Genomic DNA, 19,236 nt, shown 5'->3' with positions numbered 1-19,236 from the left:
CTTGAAAACAAGGCGTGTTACACCGTTTGCAGCGCGGGTTAAAACATACTTCCCCGTACAGTAAGAACTTCATGGTTGACTCTACGAATCGTGTCAATGCGTAACATGTACTGTTCATTCAGCTCTATGAATTATGAGAGACCTTGAAACCGCAACCAGGCACACGGATCTGCTGTGACACTCCGTTACTGCGCCCATCACAGGGAGTTCTGTGGAGCTGGATATTTTGAAACTGGCGGTCGTAAAAGTATCCAAGAAATTCCGCTACTTATATGGAACATAAAAGTTTATTATCGTGTTTGGAAGAACCCGCTACTGGACCCTGCCCCGTGTTAGAAAAAATTATTTCTACCCTCTAAAACTAAATCCCTGTAAAATTATTTTATAATATTACCTTTCCATCTACACCTAGGTCTTCTATGTTGCCTCTTCTGTTTGAAGTTAAACAACAATAATTTTGTACAGCTTTCTCATCTGCTATTCGCTCTACATGCACCAAACGCATATTTATCTTTGATTTGGTCGCCATGATGATAATTGTTATAAGGGGTAGACATGACGCAATAATAAAGACCTTAAACGGCTGAATTAAGCAGTAAGAAACTCTCATTGTTTCACTGAAGTATCCTCAGGTCATGAAACTGCGACCAGGTCGTAAATTTCCTGCGGTGTGCCTAAGTTAGCTTGAGGACAGCTTAAAGTTCTCGGTCACAACCGTGTTGCTATGCTTAACTTTATTTCGCCACTGAACACTGTCGTAAATCGTATCTTTTGTGAATAAGTTGCTTTGAAGTGCTAAGGATTTAATAAATTATATAATATTTAGGGATAAATATAGATTCGTCTCGTTACATATCGAAATACTGTAACATTCTTTGCACAGTATTTATTTTAAGACATTAAATTTGTTTTAACAGTTATATCAAGATTAAACAACCAAGGAGTTAGTAATAGGATTATGTAACGATATGTAATGTAGAGTTGTTTTCATCACGAAATATTGTAATTTTAGAGTAATCAACATGCATGTGGGACGTGAGAAATGTGTACAAAGTTATAGTCGGGAAAATATTACTTATGAGATCTAGATATAGATGGGAGTGTAATATTAAAATATTTATTAAAACAAGGCAGGAGGATGTTAACTACATTCAACGGTTAAGTTGCATTAGCGGGCATCTGTAAAAATTAAAGTTTGATTAACTAAATGTCTATGTGCTCTGAAAAGGTTTCTGACCCGTTATGTTAGTTATTATAATTATAAGTTCGGAATTTTGCTGTTAACTTGTTTACTTGTGTTAAAGTGAGTTTCTATGTGCATTTAAATCCCTGTAGAGTGTCTTGAAATCGCTGATTACGTTTGTCTGTCTGTGCATGAAACAAATCGGATATGTCTGTATGAATTTTTATGAAGTTTTTTTGTGTTGGAGAGTTTTAGTACAATTTGTCAACAATAACGGGTACTTAACATGATTATCTACTTTGCATATTTGCTGTAGTGGTTGAGTCTAGAATCTCCGCGTGTTTTAGTTACCACGGCATGACCAAGACCGCGAGTTATGGCATTAAGAGTTTCCTTGAGCTTTAAACATACAATATAATTTCTTCGACATCGATTATTTGACGCCATTATATGTAAGACGCATTCCGATTTCAGAAAATTTGAAATTTGAAAAAGTTCGTCTTAAAATTAATACTCTATTATATAACTTGTTATTAGTAATTGTCACAAAGTGTAGGCCTATGTATTGAAAGAATTAAATTGGTCCTCATTTGATATCCGGCTCGCTGACTCTGAAATGTTCAAAGAAAAATGTCATGCCTCAGCAATGTTTAATTTCTCAGTTTACCTTGAATGGTTTTCATTCCAATCACAAAACTCACATATGCAATACCAATTACATATCACGGACATGCCTTCACGTATGGAACTGTGACAACAGCTTTCAAGGGAACACATTTTCTGTCGAGACATACGAAGTTCTTGAACTCTTATGACGTTAGCACCGAGTAACACAGTGGACTTCCGCTTAACGGCAGAAATGATTGTCGGGCGGTAACTAAAAAGGTGATTAATCTGGAGTTACATTATTCGCTTGGAGAAAGCATCTAAATAAAATGTAGTGAACGATGTCCGTCACGCCTGTGTGTGTTATTATAGCAATTACCATGGTAACGATGCTAAATGGTTTTAGATCTTATGAGATGTTGATTATAGGACGATATGTGTCTGTTTTACCGTAATCCTCTTAAGATATTATAAGCCTTTTGATTTTAATCACTGGACGTTTATAAGTTCATTCAGAGACTAGAACGGAAATGTACAGATATTCAAGCTTTTTGCATTTTATTGTTAATATTGTTATAAAGAAGTTGTGTTTTTGATTTTCATTATGAGAATATTAATAATTTGCATTTTGAAGGATAAGTAACTTTAATTTCTCTTATGTCAAGAGTAATCCTTAAAGATGGTAAATATAACTTTTAAACTTACTCTTATAAATGTCTCTATCGCGTGAATATGTAATTACTTTTTTAAGTTTGCCGTTATATAATACATTTCAAAATTTAACAAATTTAGGGTTTAGCTAAACTCAGGATGAAGATTATTTATATTAATGCAGAAGGAATGGGAAAAATACTGACGAATATCTTTGAAACTAATTCCTGTTTACGATACCGTAAAGACAAATACTCCTAAGTTTAGGGATATTCAACGATACATATTTGATGATGTACAATAACATTTCGGGTAAGCAACAGTTGTAAGAAATGTAAGCATTTGTCGAACTTCCCCTGCGGGCACTCTGCTTGTTCTGAAATATTACTATTTAGACAAGCCTCGCTTTCAAGGGGTTAATAAGATCTAAATTCTTCCATGTTGACTCTAACTTTTTGTACCTTTCCGTATTTTATAGAATTTGAGGTTCTCACAGCGAGGAGTTTGAAGATGACTGTCTTCTGGGTTGTAGCGCATTGTAGTCTGGTAGAAGGACGATGTCCTGACGATGGATGCGGCAAGGACCTCTGAATCATCAGTAAACTTCTACCTGACTACACGGCGCAACAACCCAGAAGACAGCCATCTTATTTCCCGTGTTTTATCTGATTCACTAGCTCTCAAAATGTTCTGATTAATAGAGTGGGACATCATTATATTTTTTCCGAATGAACAATATAATTATAAATAATGCACGAATGCAAACATTATCTGAGGTAGTTGATTAAACTGATCTGTCTCAGGAAAGAGGCTGGTGGCGGGGCCTATTGAACGCTGTAATGAACGTTTGTATTCCATGAAAGGTGGTTAATATCTTGACTAACTGAGTGTCATGTTATCTTTTCAAGAAGGGCTCTACTCATTAGAATAGAAGCATTTTTAAATGAACGAAATGCGAACAATAGGTTTCGATGTTAATACAATACTCCAGGAACATGATTGTTACCTTCACCTCTTAGGAGCCGGTGATGTATGGCTCTCCACTCGAGAGAGCAAGCCAGATAGCTGGAAGCAATTACGTTCGATATAGAAGCTTGAGGTTGGACGCACACCGGGTGGTTGAAACAAGACACGCTCAGACCATAGTCACAAAAGAACACTAATTAGTCAGTCGCGAACAAGATATCTCAGGAGGATGTTAGTGTTACCGTGCACTTATGATTTGATGGTGGTTTTGTGAACAAGACACCGTTAGTGGAAGTGTTTTATTGGTTAATCCTTTCTTTTAGGGTAGGAACGATAAAGTACCACAGAAAATGTAATTATTTGATTGCATGAACTTCGGTAGTTTCATTCGAATGTTACCGGATATTTTTGAAAGGGCAAATGCTAGGTCGAGTGACCCCAAAGACTTTTAAGTATACAGAAAAATAAGCTTGTCTTTTAAAAAGCGATTAAAAGAAGAAAAAAGTACAATTCATAAAAGCAAACAATTGCTCTGTAATTATTACTATTTGATAACAAGGGATTCAATCGGATTGCATTAAAACGTGACGTCACATTAAAAAATTGGTTTTGATAGGAAATCATTAATGAATTCTTGGGATGATTATAGTAAACTCTGGTGGCCAATAAATTTTCAGATTTTTATAAAACCCGAAGTTTCATTAGCGTGTCACCGCCCCCCATTACAAGTTGGATGAATCAAACTCCGGATTTTCTAATAAGAGTTTAATACTTCACCTTTTACGCCAATGTCTTTCAAGTGGGCATTTCCTTCTGACTTTTGAATAAAAATATTACATGCCTTTATCGTCTCTCAATTCGCCACGTGTCCCGTCCCTTTCATGTTTCTTGATATGTTCATCCTAAATATATTTTGTAAGGTTTAAAAATTATGGAGCTCGTCATTATGAAGTTTCCTCCAGTCTGCTCAGAACCCAATTCTCAACACGCCCAAACTTGACAAAAAACTTCTCCTGTCTAACCTCTGATTTTTACCCTGTAAACGATAATGTAACCTAAAGTGACTGAAAGTGTCTAAGGCTTTCTTGTCTTGACTGAGCGGTGTGCGTCCAGTCTAAGGAAAGTGAAACGGTACAATGCACATGTGACCTCCAAGCGTTACGACAATCATGAAGCAAGCGAATTATCCAGAACAAACAGTTGCGCAATGCAGCCAGTGATCATGACTGTCATGAATTTCTGACCGCAGAAGTTACCATATGTTGGTCGCACTTACCAGAGTGTACTTAAGATGGAATATAATCAAGGGGATTTAATATCGATACAAACATTTGTGTTTAGAAAATATGAATTTGTGGTGAAATTGTTTCTCAGGTCGTTTATAAATGACGTTCCGTTTGCTGAGATGTGGCGCTGGTGTGACAGAAAGCAACGTATAGTCACCCTGTCAAAGTGACCGTCCGCCATAGCGGAAGTCTTGGGCGGTCACTTGTATAGGCAGAGGTCTCCCTGTGGAGCGCCCAAAACATTTTGAAGTGAAACAGGCCAGCGGGCCTAATCTTTTTACAGAAATATAATAAGGTTTGAGTTTCCTTACTAAGAAGGAGCTCAAATATCCAAGATGAACGCAAACAAAATCTAAGGCACCATAACATTAAATCTGACTTGTTTTTCAGATTAATAATAATTTTGTCGTACAAAAATTATTCCTTCATTGGGCCCATTTTAAGAAAATGGCCTTGCAGTGACTCATAAATGTTAAATAAATTCAATACATTATTTTCGTTAGGCCTATATATCATAAACGATCAGAAGATGTCGTGTTTATTTTGACCGTTACCATTTAGAATAAGACGCCATGACTACTTCTGAAGATGGAAGACACATATTCCTTCGAAACGCTTATAACTTCGTAATCGTAATTGTCAATAGTAAGTTATTATTTATGATATTAATGACAAGCATGTCAGTGTTTACCGATTATTTCTACACGCAGCTGTGATTAATATCGTTTTGTATAGGAAGTGTGTTAATTTACCGACTGAGGTATGTAAGTCACGAACTCAAAGATCTGTCGCTCTCGTACTGTCTGTTGGAGAGAGTTGTGTAAAAATGTCGTCCTTCTGCCCTAAGAACAAAGGGTCAGAGCTCCCGGGTCTGTACGCATGGCTGGTTGACTTGCCAAGGCTGAGACATGCCGCTTCCAGGACGGAAACATCACCTGGATTTGAAGCTGTGACCTTCGAGATATCCGCTAGGTGAAAAGCAAAGTTGTAACCTGCTCGGAGGCGACAGTTTGCAAACTATTGTGCTGTACATTAGTAATAAGTGTGTACTTAATTATTTATCTATTTATATTATTTTTGTTTATTTAACGACGCTATCAGTAGCTTAGTGTATATGGCATAGGAAGATATATAGCTTACAAAATATTTTGGAACATCTATGTTGGTTGATGATCATTTTCACTATTTGCTTTGCATTTATTTTTGTACTTTGTTAAATTTAGCAACTATAAGGGATGACTGTAATTTTTATATACTTCTTTGTTGCATTTTTAATATATTTGTGTTTTAAGTACTGCCTTAGATTTTTCCTTCATTCTTTATGGGTAATTTTCTAGTTATTGGAATACTACGCGTTAAAGGTGTTTGAAAATAGGATTCCGAGGAGAAAATTTGGACGAAAGGGAGATAAATATGTTGAAGGTAAGAGACTTATTGGAAGACCTAAGGACAGATGGAATAATAATATTAAAACAGATTTTGTAGAAGTAATAGGCTATATAAAGTGTGGATTGGATTTTTGGACACCGCGTGGGGTCCGTTGACGGTATAATAAGAACACAGATAACATAAGAAGCGGAAATTTCTAGCTGAACGATTATTAGCTTTTATAGTAGTACCTGTTTGATGGAGAAAAAAGTCAGGTACTTATTAAATGTTAACAGGTTGAGTGTGTTATTTAATTCAAGACATTAAATTTAATAGAGTGGAATTTCTTTGACCCGTGTTTCTGTCATGTTTATACTGTCAAAGAAAATACGCTTCTTAACTTTCTCTTTCATTATGTTAAAAGAATTTTTATTGTTTATTATAACGTTTGACCTTAGTATATTACAAAAAAATGTCATTCTCATATTGTTAAGTATCATTGATCTACGATTATTTTCCAGTTCTCTGGTAACACCTACTGACTCTATTAAATATATAAGAATATTTATTGACTATTGGGTTCCTCGAGCATGTTGACTACGTGTTTTCACAGCGTATAAAGTTGTTGGATCTTGTTCGCACTTTAACCTTTTCATTCTTTTGGAATTCTATTACGACTACTGACGCCAACAAACTGGAACGTATCCAGCAGAAATTTGTATCCCTTTGCTATAATCGTTTTATCCCCGTGAAAATGTTAACGATTTACAGTTGTTAAAACCAAAAACCTTATATACAAGAGGAGGTATTGCATTGATGGTCTGTCCCTTGTCCAAGCTTACCGTGGTTTTAAATACTGGCCTTCCCTTCTGGAAGCTGCTGGTCTTCGAATTCCTACTCGGTATTTGAGAGACTTCTCTATGTTCAGTTACAGTCAATCAAATCAAAACAATCCACTTCCTAGATGCGCATTAGCTGCTAACGTTGTCTGCAGGGACTTTAATATATTTGAAACAAAATTCGTTTTCCTTAATCACATATTGCATTAACTGTGTTGATATCCATGTGTTAGATATTAATTACATTCAGTACAAAATTATATAAAATGTTTTCCTTTCTCTTCTCCTCTATTCACCTTGTTATAATTCTAATTATATAAATTCTCTGATTCATTACCTTGTTTGTTTGATTTTTTCTCCTTGTATCCTAATTGATTTCATTTAATTTAACCACTATTATGCAGATATAGATAGCAAGTTGTCTATGTATACTAATTTTCTCTTCATTCATATAGTATCGCGATAAACTGTTGTTATTCTCTCGTGCTTCATTTGTAGTTGGCCTTCTGGTTGCTATGCCCGTAATAAGAATTTGAATTGAATAACCCAGTTACAGCAATGCCAATAGTTGCAAGGAAACTAGGGACATCTGCGTGTCCCTGATGGTCTGGACACAGTCGGTTGATATGCATTCACTGCTTTGAAATTCCTCGAAAAGAAATTCAAGCTCTGAACAAGTAGCCCTGTCACATATTTCAAACACAATTCCTATCATTAGTGAAAGCAGCATGGAAGGAATTCTGTTCCACTTTCTTGTTTCTTCATTTGACTGCGTAAATTGCGTAAGATAAGTCAAATTATCTCAGAGTAATTTTGACGACGAATGTTAAATCAGAATAGTATTAAAGGAAGATGTAATGGCATATTTTAAAGTTAATATTCAGGTATCCTAAAAGAAACTAGATATGTATGTGAATAAATAATGAAATCGTGTATCTCCCGAATAAGAAGAAGTTTATGAACTTCTCAACTGTTTTTCGTCTGTTACTTTAAGTACACATATTTTTGTTTTATTCACATTTATTTAGGACTTATAGTCTTATCTATATTTGATTGGCATTTCAAAGCTCTAAACTATAAGATTTCACCAGAATTTTAAAGTTTATTGCAGAGTTTTGACACTAACCGCCAGGATTTAATAAAATCTATTTGTCTATTTCTAAATATGGCGCGTTGCATTCAATATTAATGTTTCTCTGGACTTTATCATCCAGAGACTAAGATCTGCCCCTTATATTGGACCCAACATAATAGGTTGTTTCACCTGAGGACGAGAGCAGATTCAACTACCGAAACGTAGTGGCTTTGTTTTTAGAATATTGAACAAAGTAAAAAAAGCAGTAATACCGAATTTAGTATCGAAATTAATACATCCCATGAAATATACGCCTACTTCTGCAAGTAAGGAAATTGTCTCCCCTAGTAAAGTTTGAAGTGAATAAGTTAATGCAGTAGAACTTTGTTCGTGACACACGCTGTCCTTAGATTAGTCGTAGCATCGGCCTTAATGACGTTAGATTTGTCGCAGATCGTCTGTATCTACAGGCAGACGCCCGAAAATATCTTTGGTACTGGCCACAAACGTTTATTTTTCATTATAATCTCCTCCATGTATATTAATTTTATCTTAACATTTGACCATAAACGATCTCTGCAGTTGACAAAACGTTGCTTAATAGCCTACGAAACAAATTTCTAGTATTACATCCACTGTTATGGAATAAAATGTTCTTGACTTTAGATGCGTGACTGGATTTTTGCCGCAGATGCATGTCTAACACATTTTTTTAGCTTCTGTAGCTGTGGTGAGATTTCGATGCATCTTCTTTAATGTTACGCGGTGTAGTCCTTGTAGTCCAGTAGAATATTGCCGACGTTTTAGATGAGTTTGTGCCTCCGTAATCAGGGCATTAATGATGGAGGGAACAAGGACGTCGGTAACTTCTAGCAGACTACACGGCGCAACATTCCAAAAGACAATTATCTTTTGTAATTGTGGTTGATGCTTCTGCCCTACGCACAGCTGTAGTTCAAATTAAACCGTTGTTAACCTACCATACCCCATGCTGCAAGCAGAGACGTGAAATTGTATTAAGTTCTGTAAATTCGGTAAAAAGTGCATGCAGTTGCTCGTTAAAACATAGCTTCATAAATTCATGTTTATAACACGCATTTCAGCTTGTATGATAATTGTCTATTAAATACCTCATTCTATTGAAAAAAGACGTTAAGAAAATATTTGCCTTTTAAGGAAGTCTAATCGTCTTCAGTATTTTCAAGAGACCGCCACTGTATCCCAGATAAAGCCAGTCCACATCTTCAAAACGTATTGTTTCAGACACATTTTAATATAATTATACCATCTTCTCCTGTATATTAAAATGTTCAAGGTTTACTAGACTTTGTATACTCGTATCACCTCTCCTATGCTTACTATATGCTCTGCCCATCTCATCCTCTTTGATTTGAAACTGAATTTAAGAAATGGGATTCAGTTGCAATTTCGTTTTCTGAATGCAAGTAAACAAACTTTGCGGTCGTTTTAACATCACGAAAATGACGTTTTGTTCCCATTTATTTATCCGAATCTTGTGTAAAACGCTACATTATTACCGCAAAGAGTGTCGAAATAAACACAAAACAATGATGGTGCAAAATCAAGAACTAAACATTATATTCCTGAAGTAGAATAATTATAATTAACGTGATAAGGAGTCATAATAGCAATAGAATTGTTGGGACAGAAAGAGAGCAAGATTTCTCTCACACATGTTGGTGTTTTGAAATAGTGAAATCTCACATCAGATGAAAACAATGGACCTTCTGCATAGTTACATACAAAGTTTTAACAGAGAAAGCCGAACTATTGACCGAAGTTCCTGGGAAACACGCTTCCGGTAGAAATAATTCTTTTCATTCCACTTTCCCTTTTCGTATCGACGTCAAAATAGCATGTCATAATTAGTCGGCGCGTTGTCATTATTAAAACAATTATCACAACTTTACTGCTTTCTCAGGAGAATCATCTTGAGCCGATGGTCACGCACGCAGTTGATGTTCTTTAGACGCACTCAGAATGGGAAATGCCGAACGAAAGACTCCAATTGTGAGGGACAGCCCTAAATGGAAAAATAATATTCGGAAATTTGATCTTAAAGAAACGACCGGGTTCGGGGGTAAGGATTCGATTGGGTCAGGATGCAGTCCAGTGGTGAGATGTTGTACACACAGTAATGAATCCTTGATTTCCGTAAAGGTGTAGCTAAGCGACTGTCAGCTTAAAAGTAGAACTATTCAGGTTATTTTTAAGATCTTATAAATCTATTGTTTTACAGGATTAATCTTATTTTTCTAGCTGATCGGAAACTGCCGTGGGTTTTATATACTGTTCTCCTGTTCCATATTTTACATTTTACAATCCTTTATTTCAACAGTTGCATGAGAAAACTTAAACCACTGTTGTCTTATAGAATGTAAATATGAATATAATCTCAGGAAAAATATTCGCAATTTTACTTGTGGATATGACAATTCTTCTGCCCTGGGTAGGTCTAGAAGTGGGGTTCTCAACCCGCGGCCCACAGTTTTGATTCGTGTGCCCCGAGCATACTTATTGTAACATTGTGTGGCTGTTTAGGATAAAAATAGTTACATGATATCAGAAAGCGCGCTTTGTTAACGTCGGTATTTGACAAAACCTATCGCTGTGAGCATCTGTTCAGTTTAATGAAGAAGTCAAATCAAGAACTAAGATACGTTTTACGAGCGAAAACTTGGATTGACGAAACGCAACGGGTCAGTATGACCTAACTCCTTGACTGTTTGATGATGATGATGAAATAGCAACAACAGAAATTAAATCTGATAATAGAAGATTAATTATTCAAAAACAGTGTGTCAAATATCTAACTAATGACGTAGTTTGTAAAGAAAATTGTTGCGTAATATGTGAACTATTTAGAGTATGTATAAGTCAACAGCTTTTTTAATAAACTGTAGCGGTGTTTGTAAGAGTTCCCGTTTATGAATTCTCGGCCAGCGAATCGCTAACTTACGGTGAACATGGCCATAGGTCTGGGACATTTTGATCTTAGAATTTTAAGCGACGCTTTAATGAGTGAAACTGCACGTACAGCCATACTTATTTTACGACATTTATTTCTTTCTCGTGACTTATTTTTATCATTACTGCCCGAAAAGTAAAAAAAAAAGTCATTTTATTTTCAGGAAATTATGACTGCTAATTTTCCAAAAGAAATATGTCAAGTAGGCTGTGAGAGTCGTAACATGTAAATCTAACTTGTAATACGCTGTTTTAAGAATCTGATATTACTGATACTGTCCGTGACTAACCCATTTGACACATATCGATGATGATGATGGTGGTGATTATGGTCATATATCTCGACATTTTTCGATTTTCTTTTAATAGGCAGTTTTACAAAATAAAGTTATTGCTTTTAAAACGATATTAGGAAGAAAAAAGTTATGAAATGAGTTATTTAATCGCACTCCAGGCCAAAATAAGGGTTTACGAGAACACAAGTAGTGGTGACAATAAAGACATTGAAGATTTCTGATTGCTGTTTGTCAAATTTTCATATACAGAGCATTTATTATTGTGGTGTTTTGAATTGTAACGTCGTGTATTCTTGTAGGTTGTTATAAAAGTTTCGGAGTAAACGTATCTAGAAACCCTAATATATAAGTTAAACATTATCCCTTAAAACTTTCAGTATTTTAAGTGCAGCTGAAACACGTAGGTATATGAAGTACCACTCGTATTGAAGTTAAAAACGGAAGGCACACATATGAATATGTTCTGCAATTCTGAGGTGATAATGATGACAGGTAACATTTAGGAAGTGAATGTGTACCAGGCTCGCAGAATAAAGTTCGTTAGACGTTATTGCATCTTATGAAAACGTTGCAAAAAGCAAAATATAACAAAGATAGTTTATTAGTTGTTTTCACATATGTGAATATTCGTTTGGAATCACATGAAGACAAAACTTAAAACATTTAATTTTATAAATATACTTATTTTAGTAAACAAAGAAGATAAATTGAGAAGTGGATTAATAATAAACAGACCTACACAATTCAGTAACAATGCAAAGTTGATAAACATTATTTATTAACGTTATTAAATACATTTGATTTATTTAAGACTAGAGAAATGCGAAATATAAAACATTACAAATAACAATTATGAACTAAAGTCATAAATTCATTAGTACATTTCAGCCATCTTAATTATTTTCTTGCGAAATTAAAGAATACTTTTGCTTTTATTTATTTTCGATAAGTTTGAAATCTTCCTTGAATGTATATAAAATGGCTAAAGTGGTTATATAATTGGGACAATCAAGTTCCAAAAGCGTTAATATTAGAAGAGTTTGGTGTTTGTAAGTTGGGTATCTTGAGACATTTACACATCAAATTCTGAAATAAATAATACGAATATTAGAAGGGCTAGTTGTTTGTTTGTTTGTTAGTGACACAGCTCGCTCACGGAATCGGTAGCGATACTTTGGGTTTAAAAGTTACGAAAATTGTGGACGGTACTCAAAATTAAGGCCAGTATGAAACAAGCCATTGCTACACGTTTATACTTACAAGATGTCAAATTTACATAAATCCATGTTACGGTTATTACCAGCCTCGTACCCTTAGAAAGATGTTTAATTTATGTATCTTCACGGTTGTCGCTACTTCACCAGAGAAAATTTTTACAGAGTGTCAAATATTCAACTAAATTCAGTTGTTGTTACGTCATCTCGTACTTTAGGATGTCGCTAACTCATTTGTTTGCCAAACCCGGAACTGAATCAACGAAACGGTGCATCTTCTCCTGAGTGATCCCTGACCGTCACCTGTGCCACCAGTCCAAATATTCTGCGAATGGAAATTTCAGGATATTATTTAGAATAATAATTGTATCATACTGTGCAAGGCAAAAGTTTCCATGTGAACTGTTTATAAATAAATGAGACTTCTGTGAATTAAATTATTTACGGCAATAAACGTCCGAAGTGACATCTTCTTTGTTGTGACATTTTGTATATTTAAATATGCATGAATTGTTCAATTCTTGAACACCTTAAACAAAGCAACTAAGTGCAACTTAGTTTTTTTCCAGAAGCTTGTAATTGCTCATTTAGTCAAGAAGTATCCTCCCGCGCCCTTTATTGAATCCGAAATTTAATTTCAAACTTTACAAGAGCCTGAGGCAGTTGAATCCAGTTAACAGTCTCGCACACTGTTTTATATAGATTTTATTATTACACTTCAAAATATGTAAGTTACCCAGTGTTTGATTTCCTTTAGATTATCCGACTTAAATTTTATATGTATTTCCTCACCTGTCTCATGCGTCCTACATGTCTTTATACACATGATTTTATTTCCTGAATAATGTCGAGCAATAGAAGTTATGAATATTTTCTCCACTTTTTCAGCATTTATATGCAGGCCTTATGATCTGTTCTAATTCAGAATGACTTTCAAAATTATCTATCCTTTTAGATATTTGTACGAATTCTTATACAGCGCAACACTGAAAGACACTGACGGGATTAGAAACCACGGTCTGAGTGTACAAACGGTCATACCTTAGACTTACGGGCATTGTTACTAGTATGAAATTTATCATTATACATTATTCCCAGTCGTCCTGTTACTTCCACCATCTTTGATAAAATACTCTCAGCACCGTGATCTCAAATATGTACTTCCCTTACGACAGAGACCAAATAAGAGGTAAAATTATAATTTTGTGCATTTTATATATCAGACGAAACGACAATGCATTCTGAACTAGTACTATCCGAGTATGGTTAGTATGATCTCAAAAACTCCGCGGATGTAACTTTGATTTATTACAGTATATAGAGTTTTAAGTCACACAAATTTTTTTCTAGAATTTATTTGTATTCATATTATAATTTTGATTCACATGAAGTTTTAACAAATACAAATCTTCGTTTAAAACTTACTCATTACTTTGCTTTAGAAATGTCCGTATCCGTGTCCGCCAGTATGTACGCTGTGGCCAGACTTCGTGACCACAGCGTTGAAGCCATTGTGTTTATCTGCGGTGTAGTCCACTGTGCGGACAGAGCCATCTGGTTCGACGAGACTGTACTGTCCCTTGACGACGTCTCCGTCGCGCTCCTCTTGTTGACTTTTGATGTCCCCAGTGTGGTAGTCGTTAACAGAGTACTTGAAACTATACTTCGGGTGATCCTACCACACAAAAGGCATTTACAGAAACTTAACAACCATTAACACGTTGAGTGTCATCACAGCGTGATACGTCTTCAGGTTGTGGCTGGAGGAGACGGTCTCTAATTGTGGAGGGTAGCTGCTAATTTACTGAAGAAGCACTCGCGGACAGTCGACATTAGGCGTCGCCCAGATTTGGACATGGGCGAGATACTTTATACATTACAGGGTTAACTAGGATGTTACGAAATAGAACATAGGTTCTCCTCAGACATGGATGGCTTTCTTGGAACAAATCAAAATTTTTAAGCTTATCATTATAACTTTTCCCCAACCTCGTGTTACTTTCTAACTTTTATGTTAAAATAATATCTTTATCATTCTATTTCTTCCTTTATTGTAAAGTGCAAATGTTCTCGCATCAGTAATTACAAAACTCTACTTAATTGTGAACTGTTAATTTCTTGAAGGAAACTTCTTGTAAACTGTTACTTTACCTGTTGATTTAGAGGACGTCTGGCTCGTTCCTATAAACTTTCCCACATGTACAGATAATGATTCATCTCGAAATAAAATAAAATCAATAAACTTACGTAATATTCGACGTCATGTTCCGTTTCGCCTCCGTGTCCGCTGTAGTCGACAACTGCGTGACCTTCAAGGCCACCTGCCCCTTCCAGCGCCAGTCCATGGCCTTCCAATGACAGTCCGTGACCTTCTATGACCCCCTCCTCGTAACCTGGATACGGGTAGGCGCAAACTGCCGCCAGACCCACCAGGAGAACGACGCAGGCTGTCTGCAAGGGCGGAAAAGCAATCAAACACGGCACCAAAACTGAAAGTTTGTCTGCTTTGATAAATGTGGAAAAACAGTTGGTAGAACTGAGGCAGGGCCATTAAGTGTCATAACGGGATGTAATGAAGGTTAATTAAAACCTGTTCAAGTTTTACGGTTAATACACAGAATTCATACCCTCTGGTTGGACACCATGATAGTTTATTTAGTGTTACATGTTAAGTGACGTTGGTCCTGGGGGTCGAACAGTTGTGTTAGCTGTATTCGCTCGGCTAATACTTTAAAAAGCGAAAAATTAAACAAGTTGTAAGTGTCGCAGTGGTACTCCATATATTAGAACACAGCGTAACCGATCAGAAAATTTTCTTTCCGCCACTTCTAATCAGTCAGGCTTTGTTAAGTGACTAGCTGAAGCTCTCTCTCTCCTCGAATAAGACGTAAGATTTTCTTTTATTTTTCGAAGTGTTAGCTGCGCTAATACAATTAACATGGACGCTTAACACCTGGGTTGATGCAGTTCCAAACAGGGATCACAAATTAGAAGAGAGAGAACTTCGTTCACCAGCACCTATCGTAAAAACCTGATTGTCCCATAGTTGGACAAGAAATCATTTATCTTATAAGGAACTCAATGCTTCATTACCGTGTTCACAAAATCCCTTAACTGGATACTGTTTTGAGCCACATAGTTCCTGTCCACATAAATACATTTTAATATTATCCTCCTATCAATTCTCCGTTTCAGAAGTGGTCTCTTTCCATCAGATTCTCTGACTAAACTGTTCTGTGCATTTTCAATCTGTCGAATGCTGCAAGTCCCGCCAGTTTCATCCACATTTGCAGGATTTTTCCCCGAAACGAGTGATTATAATACACCGTAGTTTTCATGCCATTTGTTCATCTTTAATTATAGTTCGATATTTTACAATATAATTTTTATCTTGGAAGAGTACATTTCTTCATCTGAAAGCCCAAAAAGGGCAGACGAGCGCTTCAAGTAAAGTTCGTCGTCAAAGTCGGAAAGGCACACAATTTCAAAACTTGTTAAGAAATTTGGCAGGATTAAATAAGTTTTGGACGATTACTCTCGAAGTGGCAGGTCTTTAACAACAATATTTGTAAACTTTGTAATATAAATTGCTTGAGATGCTGATTTTAATGAGATTTTTATGCCTAATCATTTAAATGAAAAAGCATTAAAATCGGTAAATTGGACAATTGGACCATTCTGTATGTGATCATCGCATTACTGTTTGTTGAAGACTAAATTAACCCGTCTCCTCATTATATAATTTTGTCTATTCCCCGTCAATTATTCGCTCTTATTATACTCAGCACTTCCGTTGGCATGATAAAACCGAGTTTTACGCCAATACGAAACAACAGAATAAGTTCTACGCTTTAGATATGAAGCCGAAAGATAAAAGAAAGCGACTAAAGGGAATGATGGGTAGCATTCCCAGCGCAAACAGAAGGGATCGTTTTTGGAAGATTTGTGCACACCGTGGCATGATTTAATTTGTTTTCACATATAAAAATCTGTATGCAGCTATTTGTTTAAATTTTATAAACATATCTTATAAAATCTGGGAGTACAAAATTCCTTTATGCTTTGTCAACAACATAACGATAATTTCCATTATTTAACTTGTACTGCTACTTGTTTTTGGGATGCCGGTGTGCAGAAATGTCATTAAAATACGAAATCAGATAAATTACATAAATTTATTTGATACCACAAACCAGTAAAATATATTGAAACTAATTGTCGAAATTATTCACTTTATAAGCTTTGGAGATACGAATCGATATGAAGTTGTGTATCGATTCTGAGTCCATAAATAGTTTTATCTGAGATTTTTAATTACTAACATCAAAATTAAAGCCAGACTTATATAATATTATTGCCCTTACTTGGATTATATATTTTTTACTAAAATATTTATAACATTGCACGCTGTACTATTAATTAAAACTCTTAGTTTAAAATAATTCACTCCTAACCAGTGCTTACTACGCTTATTTGCATTACACAACTGTCACGTTTAACATACAATTCTGTATTTTTAATTAACAAGTGAATCGTCTATATTTTTACACTCCTTTAACGAACGAAATTATTTTTTCTTTCTTTTAGAATAGAATCTAAATTTTGTTCTTTCGACGTTATGCGATATACAAATATTCTTAACCATGGATGTTAACTATAATTCTGACAATTTAAAAATCTCTGTAAGAGGACTTACCTTCAGATGAGTCATTTCTTGATTCGTAAAGTGTCCTGCTTCGATATCAGAAATAAAAGCAAGCGAACTGATATTTCGGTCCGTTCTACTTTCTTTATATATACTAGGCCGAGTAATATGGACAAGGAAGGGGGGGAGGGTCTCTGATGTTCTGTTGGTCTTCTTCTCGCCGTTTCCAACGGAAGCGTATCAATTGTTAGTGAGAGTGGATTCTTTGTGTTAGAAAGTGGCCATAATATGTGTTTTGTCACGTTTCAGGAAAGAACAGCCAGAAATATTACAATAATATTACAAAATATTATTTAAACACAAATTATCATTACAAAACATATATCCAATGCGTTCATTACAAAAACTTTGACGATTTATTTCAGATTGATTGTGTGTTCTTATTATTCCAGTATGATATATTGGTAAAAGTACGAACTTGGGGCTTTACGTTTTGAGAATAATACGAGCCAGTTTATATCTGCATTCAACCATTAATCTGTAAAAATATCATAATTTAAATCTATTTGTTCGTACCAAAATAAAATTAATTTTGTTTCCTATTTTATTCGTTGTCATGGAAATATAATGCGGCATGAAGCTGTTTGTTAAAAAGGTTCGATAAAAATTCGCAACAACGATTTCGACGAGAGCCTATTCAACGGGAAACTTTATCTCGCAAGGCAATTAGTCCATAGATAAAACAATGGCGTGGAGAATGGTCTGTGACAAATAAGAAACCACCTGGCCGTCCTCGGTCTGTTCTTAAGCCTAAGAACATTCCTTGAATGTTGGAATCTTTGCAACACATCCATTTTATATCTTTAGGAATGTCTGACAGAAGTGTAACTTGAACTTGCAACATTACAAGTGTCAGATTGTGCAACAGCTCAATGCAGGTGACAAGGAAATTAGTTTACAATGTTGTCATCAACACATGGAATTTTTAACTGGCAATCCAAACCTACTTCTGTTAATGACTGATGAGGAACATTTAAACTTCAATGGAACTGTTAATCAACAAAATTTTAGACACTGCTGTGCTCATAACCCTCATGGACTTCATTACTTCACTACTTAAAAGTGGCAATGTTATGTAGGATATCAGCTGTAGGAATCATTGGATCTTATATCTTTAAAAATCATTATGGATAAACTGTAACATTTACGCTACAAAAACATTTATTACACCACGCTTAGAAATGTTACAAGGGCATGAACATGTGTAGTTTCAGCAAGTTGGTGTTACCGCTCACACAGCAAGAATTTCAATGGCTGTACTTTGTTTATTGTTTCCGCAACGACTGATTTATCGTTATGGTGATGTGCTCTGGCCTTCTCGCTCGTCAGACCTCTCTATTTTTTTCTCCTTTGGCGATACGAAAGAGGCAATGTGCTCGGCAGCCCACCAGAGAACTTGAATGAGCTTAAAACAATAATCCGAGATGAAATGGATAACATACGATTTAGAAAGTGTCAAGTAGCTTCTCCGTGTACACTAACATATTCAACGTAATGGTTCTCACTCAAGACTTAATTTTCTAAAAGTGAAACAGTGAAATAAAATGTCATTAACATATGAGAAAGGAATGTTGTTGTTTTGTTAAATAATGTAATTTGTTCGTTTTAAAAAAAACGTTGTCACTTTGAAATAGATTAATTATTTCTGCCGTAAATTGTATTATTCATTTAGGTCTATATTAACTAAAAATTCATAACAACGATTATTCAAATTACATGTAACAGACTAATTAGGATATTTAAGGGTGGATGTTGTATTATTTGGTGAAGCTTAATAATTATGAAGGTACTCATTAAGAATCAATTGAATAAAAATTTTCTTGGATATTATCCATCGTCTAGTAAATATAAAACGTAAAACGACGTTTCGGAGATGGGACTCTATCTCCGTCTTCAGGTTCCGGAAATAGGGATTAGCTCTATCTAGTGGGCCCAACTGTGTAGGAACCTGAAGACGGAGATAGAGTCCCATCTCCGAAACGTCGTTTTACGTTTTATATTTACTAGACGATGGATAATATCCAAGAAAATTTTTATTCAATTGGCTCTTCACCATCGT

At 35.3% G+C, this 19,236-nt stretch overlaps 1 protein-coding gene across 2 annotated transcripts; it reads right to left on the bottom strand.

Annotated features, from left to right (window-relative positions):
* Positions 1–12,018: 12,018 nt before the first annotated feature.
* On the bottom strand, positions 12,019–17,268 carry LOC110828677 (uncharacterized). Of its 2 annotated transcripts, none has more exons than XM_022061606.2 (4): positions 17,169–17,268; positions 14,720–14,923; positions 13,898–14,147; positions 12,019–12,797 (listed from the first exon to the last, which is right to left on the bottom strand). In XM_022061606.2, the coding sequence occupies exons 1-3, from the start codon at positions 17,181–17,183 to the stop codon at positions 13,911–13,913; spliced, it is 456 nt and encodes a 151-aa protein (XP_021917298.1). In that variant the 5' UTR covers positions 17,184–17,268; the 3' UTR covers positions 12,019–12,797; positions 13,898–13,910. The 2 variants fall into 2 exon arrangements, with proteins under 2 accessions (XP_021917298.1, XP_021917299.1); XM_022061607.2 differs by having other exon boundaries at positions 13,905–14,147.
* Positions 17,269–19,236: the final 1,968 nt, after the last annotated feature.

This window comes from Zootermopsis nevadensis, unplaced genomic scaffold, assembly GCF_977971745.1.
Source record: "Zootermopsis nevadensis isolate Lab colony 2312 unplaced genomic scaffold, Znev_1.0 Znev_ptg000016l, whole genome shotgun sequence".
Classification (NCBI taxonomy): Eukaryota; Metazoa; Arthropoda; class Insecta; order Blattodea; family Termopsidae; genus Zootermopsis; species Zootermopsis nevadensis.
This window is presented reverse-complemented; position numbering and strand designations above follow the sequence as displayed.

Coding starts and splice junctions, on each gene's coding strand:
- LOC110828677 (XM_022061606.2), bottom strand. Junction 14,148..14,719: donor AACATGACGTCGAATATTAC/GTAAGTTTATTG, acceptor TTTGTGTGGTAG/GATCACCCGAAGTATAGTTT.